This window comes from Rhinoderma darwinii, chromosome 4 (genome assembly GCF_050947455.1).
Source record: "Rhinoderma darwinii isolate aRhiDar2 chromosome 4, aRhiDar2.hap1, whole genome shotgun sequence".
Lineage (NCBI taxonomy): Eukaryota > Metazoa > Chordata > Amphibia > Anura > Rhinodermatidae > Rhinoderma > Rhinoderma darwinii.
The window spans coordinates 358,497,174-358,504,548 of NC_134690.1; the positions used below are offsets into that span (position 1 = coordinate 358,497,174).

General features: G+C 46.4%; 1 protein-coding gene across 3 annotated transcripts in view; it reads right to left on the reverse strand.

Moving 5' to 3' along the window:
* Positions 1-5,284, reverse strand: part of PUS10 (pseudouridine synthase 10) — an 82,056-nt gene extending 76,772 nt beyond the window's left edge. Inside the window, exons 1-3 of one of the 3 annotated variants that reach the window (XM_075864506.1) lie at positions 5,170-5,284; positions 1,952-2,087; positions 330-542 (exon numbers count right to left, since the gene is read on the reverse strand). In XM_075864506.1, coding sequence (XP_075720621.1) covers positions 330-542; positions 1,952-2,077 — 339 coding nt within the window. In that variant the 5' untranslated portion in view covers positions 2,078-2,087; positions 5,170-5,284. Of the gene's footprint in view, positions 1-329; positions 543-1,951; positions 2,088-3,970; positions 4,123-4,206; positions 4,394-5,169 lie in introns of those variants that run through there. The other 2 variants (XM_075864505.1, XM_075864508.1) reach the window with 2 other exon arrangements.
* Positions 5,285-7,375: the final 2,091 nt, after the last annotated feature.

Genomic DNA, 7,375 nt, shown 5'->3' on the forward strand with positions numbered 1-7,375 from the left:
CGCTGTGTGTAGGGACAGACCCTATTGACAAGAGGAAAGGTAACTTAATACACTTCCAGGAGGAATAACAGAGGAATGACAATGCCACGTTCAAAACAAAGATGCTCCAGAATTCTCACAAAGTCACCCCTTTTTCATATGCCCTATTAAAGCATATTTCATCAAAGAAGGGTACCTGATAAAGAGAAAATCCCAACTGTGTGTTCGCAGAGAATCTGCATCGATGCAAGCTCTGTCTGATGCAGATTTGCTGAGAGAGAGCTCACAGGTTGGGATTCCCCCAAAATCACTGGGCCACTTATAACTCTCACCAAATACTGCACAATTACCTTTCTAACAAACGCAGTACTGCAGTGGTGCTGCAGAATGCCCAGGCACAGATTGCAGGTCTGAGGTGCTTCAGAAACATCAATGTCTTCTACATTTTTGGAGATCTGTGATTCGGTCCTACAACCATCCGAATCTTCCAACCGGACCTTCTTACTCGGAGGGGAAATATCTCCATCACTTGCCAGGAACTTCCACAGCTCGTCAGCCAGTTCCTACCATTAAAATAATCGGTTTATTATTTGTATTTAAAGAGTAAACGGTTTCAGAAAACTTTTGACTTGTCTTAGTGACACGTGAGAAGTTTTGATCAGTGCGGGTCCAGGTGCCAAGACCCCACCCGCTTGCTGAAACGAACAGGCAGAAGCATTCACCCTAAGGGCTCATTCACACGAGCGTGAATCTCGTCCATGTGCTGTGCGTTGAAACAACGCAAAGCACACGGCCCCATTGATTTGAATGGGGCTATTCACACGTGTGAGTTTTCACGCAGCGAGTGTCTGTTACATGAAACTCACTGCATGTCTTATATTGGTGCGTTTTCCCCCACCTAGCCGCCCAGTGAAAACCACGGACAGCACGCGGATGCACATCTGTGTGCTGTCCATGTTTTACGCATCAATTACATTGAAAAAAAATAAGCGCTTTCGAGTGCGTGAAAAACTCATGCCACTTGCAAAGCACACTGATGCATAAGGCAACGCACGCGGACAGATTACCATGCGTTTTTTAAGCGCCTAAATCTGTCACGCTCATGTAAATGTAGCGTAACTCTTCAACTGCAATTGGCAATCCTAGTAAGTCTGAAGACAGACTCACATAGAAAGATACTAGGATTGCCAATAGCAGCCAAAGAGTTTGAGTGAGCACTTCAGCCTGTACGTTTCAGTGATCAGTGGGGGTCTCGTCACCCGGCCCCCATCGATCAAAACTTTTGATATTTCACTATGACAGGTAAAAAGTTTGCTGAAACAACAGTTACTCTTTAAGAGTCTCTTTGGATTTCACTTTTATATCATAATTAAAACAATAGAGCTTTTTCACTTCTGAGGGTACCACGGCTTATTTTCAGCCAATTTTCAGGCCGTAAACGCGCCAAAAAACGGAGGCTGGACGGCTCCAAACATCTGCCCATTGGAAAAATGGCGTTTTGTTTCCACTGGGAGTTTTTACGCAGCCGTTTGTAAAAATGGCGTGTAAAAAACGCCCCGTAAAAAAGAAGTACAGGTCAATTCTTGAGCCGTTTTTCATTGTCTCAATAGAAAAAATAGCTACAAAAATGGCCATAAAAAACGCCGCAAAAAAGCTTGATGCCTAAAAAACGGATGAAAAACAGAGGCTGTTTTCCTTTGAAAAAAAACTCCATATTTTACGGCCGTTTTTCGCTTGCCGTGTGAACATACCCTAACCTATAATTTTTATATTTATGTTCTCGAAGGCCATACCCTGTGGAGGAAGAACATAAATATATGCCCAGCAGGTTTATGTAGTTGTACTGTATAGAATAGTCAGTGTGAATCAGGTCATACACATTAGAATAACGTCGGCAACTCCACTGTCTTGCCAGGGCCCAGACAACCAACATTATGTTTTTAGATATTTTGCATTGTGTAATATAGGAGACCTTGTATGGAAGTCGATAAGGTGCAGAGGACCCAACGCAGCAGAGACGAAGAACACATCTTGGGCATGATCCGGAGGACAATAAAAGCTCAGCAACTGGTTTGTACTTTTCTTCTATCAGTAGCATGTTACTTGGGCTACGAGACAAAAAAAAACTTGTTACTTAGCACAGTGTCACACAGGAAAGAATTATAGCCATATTATATCAATATTTCTGTGTTTTATTTTTAATAATATTCCAATGTACTAGTCCTTCTCAATGAATAAGAATATCATCAACAAGTTCATTTATTTCAGTAATTCAATTCAAAAAGTGAAACTCCTATTCTATAGATTCATTACACACAGAGTCATCTATTTCCAGAATTTTATTCTTTTAATGTTGAGGTTTATGGTTTAACAGTTAATGAAAACCCCAAATTTAGTGTCTCAAAAAATTAGCATATTATAGAAGCCAGATTTCAAAAATGATTTTTAATACCGAAATGTTGGCCTACTGAAAAGTCTGTACAGTATATGCCCTCAATACTTGGTCGGGGCTCCATTTGCATGAATTACTGCATCAGTGCAGCGTGGCATGGAGGCGATCAGCCTGTGGCACTGCTAATGTGTTATGGAAGCCCAGGTTGCTTTGATAGCGGCCTTCAGCTCGTCTGCATTGCTGGGTCTGGTGTCTCATCTTCCTCTTGACAATTCCCCATAGATTCTCTATGGGGTTAAGGTCAGGCGAGTTTGCTGGCCAATCAAGCGCAGTGATACTGTGGTTATTACACCAGGTGTTGGTACATTTGCCAGTGTGGGCAGGTGCCAAGTCCTGCTGGAAGATGAAATCAGCATCTCCATAAAGCTTGTCAGCAGAGGGAAGCATGAAGTGCTCGAAAATTTCCAGGTAAACGGCTGCGCTGACTCTGGACTTGATATATTTGACGATATTTAAGTTCATTGAGAAGAACTAGTACAAAATAAGATCTATAAATTCACACCAGAATAAATATATGCATAATAGAATATGCCTTGCTGCAATGCATTATGTAAGATGTAGTGTTTACAACAGAGGTCGAATACACTACATATACCAGAAAGCAGGACATAAGACAATTGCATTATGGGATCTCTGCTTCTCAGTACTTTTTGCTTCAGCTCCAAAACTCTCCAAAACTCTGCTTGATGTAAGTGAATGGAAAAAGATAAATGAAAGATAATTTTTAAAACCGTTGGCATGGACTACAACCAAAAGGTGAGGCCCCTGCATTACCACATCCTGGCTGATGAGGCCCCAGTTAAAAAAAAAAAAAAAAAAAAAAAAAGAAGGATTGGGACGCCAGGCATTCAGATACTCACCACTCCCCGTTATTGTACGTCTGGGCACCCCCGGGTGCCGCCACAGACAACGTCCATTGTTTGCGGCAGCGGCATCTTGGATTGCAGGAACGAGGAGAGGTATTTGCGGCACCAGGGACATTTGCCCACTCTCCGGGAGACCTCCCCTTTTTCCTAGAGTCCCCCAGACATTTTGGCAGAGTAGGCAAGCCCCACATAAGTGTAACCCCAAAATACCTTTCCCCTACACAGATCTTGTGCCTATAGTAAGGTATAAAGCGCCAAACATAATAATAACCAATGTGCCCGATACATGCCACAAGAATGCCTTTTATGTATATGTTCGAGTCTTACGTCTCAGTATACCTTTTTCTCGTATTGAAAAGCGTAGAATACCCCTCGGGCTGCAATGGGATAACTTCGCTTTTCTCGGAAAGACAGTTAGCGGAAGACGGGCCTGTAGACTTCTTTGAGCCCATCCTCAGCTAACCCCCGTCTCTCCGAGAAGAGCCGAAGTTATCCCATTACAGCTGAATGGGCACTGCGCTCGCTTGAGCGCTTCTGCAGCTTCGTTTTAGCGATTAGTGGGGGTCTCAGCACCCGGACCACCGATCAAAACTTCTGACACGTCGCTATGCGATGTCAAAGGTTTTTTGAAATGACAGCTACTTTTTAAACATAATTTTTGGTCACAACTTACAATGGCTATTCCGGAACAAATATTGAGGAACCGCTGTACAGATAACACCACTTTGTAGCTCAAGATGGATTCCATTGTTCAAACAAAAAGTTACTGTAACAGGCACTTTACTGTGGCACCAAACCGCTAAGCAAATGATGCTATTCAGTGCCATATACGTGCGTATTACTTGTATATGTTGTCTGTATGGTCCCTGCCCTCTAGCCATGCTGGCAGCATCCTCATGCGTCTCTTACCTATGAACTGGATGCTGAGGAGGAGATACAGGGTGCAGCAATGTGCCGTACAGGAGTGGAATACCTTGTGAATGAGTGAGGAGGCGATACTGTAAACCTGGCTACGAGCTCAGATCCGACACGTGTATGTTCCGCAAAGCTCAATAACCACAGTACTGCAAAAGGAGCAAACACACCCGGAACGAACTCTCGTATGACATGTGCTGGGGAAGAATTAGAGCGACGGACAGGCAGCTTCAAAGTGTGGAAGCTGAATAGAAACGAATGCGGCTGCTGGAACGTAAGCGCGCCCCCTGCTGATAGCGCTACACTGTTACACATGCAGTATAGAGCTCTTTTTCTACCTTCTTTGATACATGGCAGTCATGAAGGCGATTTATTCACTTGTTTTATTTAAGGTGTCAGCGAGAAGGTATTTTTTTTTTTTTTACAGTGCTAGTGCCAGAGTCCCCCCTAAAAACAGTAAACGCAGTAGTTCTTCCTATAGATAGTACCAGCCTCCCTCACCTGGGCACCCTGTGAAATATAGTTTTCACACAGTTGCCGGGGAGGGGGAAAAGCATCCACACAAAAAAAATAAAAAATATTTTGGATTAATCCAGTAAATAGGGCCTGTATTATTTCTTCCAGAAACAGTGCCACACCTGTCCACGGGTTGTCTTAGGTATTGCAGTTGAGCCCCTTTCATGTCAATAGAGCTGAGCTGCAATACCAAACACAAACCATGGACAGGTGTGGCGCTGTTTCTGGCAGAAGGTAGCCATGTTTTTCTAATCCTGTACAACCCTTTCAACTTCCTCTCTTCCGGCTCTTGTTCAGCTTGGGGAGCCTCTGTCCAGCCAGGGTTGCCAACCGCCACTTCAGAAATTTCTGGACAACTGAGCTAAAATTCACGGACAGACCAAAATTTTTACGGACACATTACAAAATCGTTGCCTGCGCAGGGTGCTAGGAGTGACTCACCAATCACAGCTCTGCTTGTAGATTTCCCCGCTCACTTGGGTGATGTTTTCTCTGATCAGAGTCGTTCACTTTCCATTTTTTCCTCCATCCGGTCCAGACCACTGTGACGACTTATTCCAGCCACGACTCGTCTCTGCAGTATTTGACACACAGAGATGTTGGTTTCTTGCTTTTCCAGCACCCTCCCCACCTATACTCCATCCTCTAAACAAACTCGTAATCCACAGTGCCCCAGATGTTAATAATGATCCCTCAGTGCTCAACACAATAAAAGTGCCCCCTGCAGATAACACCACACACAGCTCCCCCCCTTGTAGATAGCCACACACAGCTCCCCCCCCCCTTGTAGATAGCCACACACAGCTCCCCCCCCCCTTGTAGATAGCCACACACAGCTCCCCCCCCCCCTTGTAGATAGCCACACACAGCTCCCCCCCCCTTGTAGATAGCCACACACAGCTCCCCCCCTTGTAGATAGCCACACACAGCTCCCCCCCTTGTAGATAGCCACACACATAGCTCCCCCTTGTAGATAGCCACACACAGCTCCCCCCCCCCTTGTAGATAGCCACACACAGCTCCCCCCCCCCCTTGTAGATAGCCACACACAGCTCCCCCCCCCTTGTAGATAGCCACACACAGCTCCCCCCCTTGTAGATAGCCACACACAGCTCCCCCCCTTGTAGATAGCCACACACATAGCTCCCCCTTGTAGATAGCCACACACAGCTCCCTCCCTTGTAGATAGCCACACACAGCTCCCCCCTTGTAGATAGCCACACACATAGCTCCCCCTTGTAGATAGCCACACACATAGCTCCCCCTTGTAGATAGCCACACACAGCTCCACCCCTTGTAGAAAGCCACACACAGCTCCCCCCTTGTAGATAGCCACACACAGCTCCCCCCTTGTAGATAGCCGCACACATAGCTCCCCCTTGTAGATAGCCGCACACATAGCTCCCCCTTGTAGATAGCCGCACACATAGCTCCCCCTTGTAGATAGCCGCACACATAGCTCCCCCTTGTAGATAGCCGCACACATAGCTCCCCCTTGTAGATAGCCGCACACATAGCTCCCCCTTGTAGATAGCCGCACACATAGCTCCCCCTTGTAGATAGCCGCACACATAGCTCCCCCCTTGTAGATAGCCATACACATAGCTCCCCCCCTTGTAGATAGCCACACACAGCTCCCCCCCTTGTAGATAGCCACACACAGCTCCCCCTTGTAGATAGCCACACACAGCTCCCCCTTGTAGATAGCCACACACAGCTCCCCCTTGTAGATAGCCACACACAGTTCCCCCCTTGTAGATAGCCACACACAGTTCCCCCCTTGTAGATCGCCACACACAGCTCCCCCTTGTAGATAGCCACACACAGCTGCCCCCCTTGTAGATAGCCACACACAGCTCCCCCCTTGTAGATAGCCACACACAGCTCCCCCCTTGTAGATAGCCATACACAGCTTCCCCCTTGTAGATAGCGGCACACACAGCTCCCCCTTGTAGATAGCGGCACACATAGCTCCCCCCTTGTAGATAGCCGCACACAGCTCCCCTTGTAGATAGCCGCACACATAGCTCCCCCCTTGTAGATAGCCGCACACAGCTCCCCTTGTAGATAGCCACACACAGCTCCCCCTTGTAGATAGCCACACACATAGCTCCCCCTTGTAGATAGCCACACACAGTTCCCCCCTTGTAGATAGCCACACACAGCTACCCCCCTTGTAGATAGCCACACACAGCTACCCCCCTGTAGATAGCCACACACAGCTCCCCCCTTGTAGATAGCCACACACAGCTTCCCCCTTGTAGATAGCGCCACACACAGCTCCCCCTTGTAGATAGCGCCACACACAGCTCCCCCTTGTAGATAGCGCCACATACAGCTCCCCCCTTGTAGATAGCCACACACAGCGCTGCCCCCCCCCCCCATTCCCTTGTACAAAGCGGAGAGCGGTAGCCTAATTAGGGCCAGTTTACACAAAGTTTTTTTACTCGGAGAATCCTGGACAACTCTTTAAAGGAAAAGTGTCATGAATTTTTTTTTTTTATTAATTTATGTGTTATTATTGAATACAATTTTATGTACTTTATTTATTTTTTTATTCACTGGGGGCTGCCATGTTTTATTTCATCTGTGTATATGTCTCTTAACGACACATACACAGATGAAATATGGCAGCTACAGGGCATGG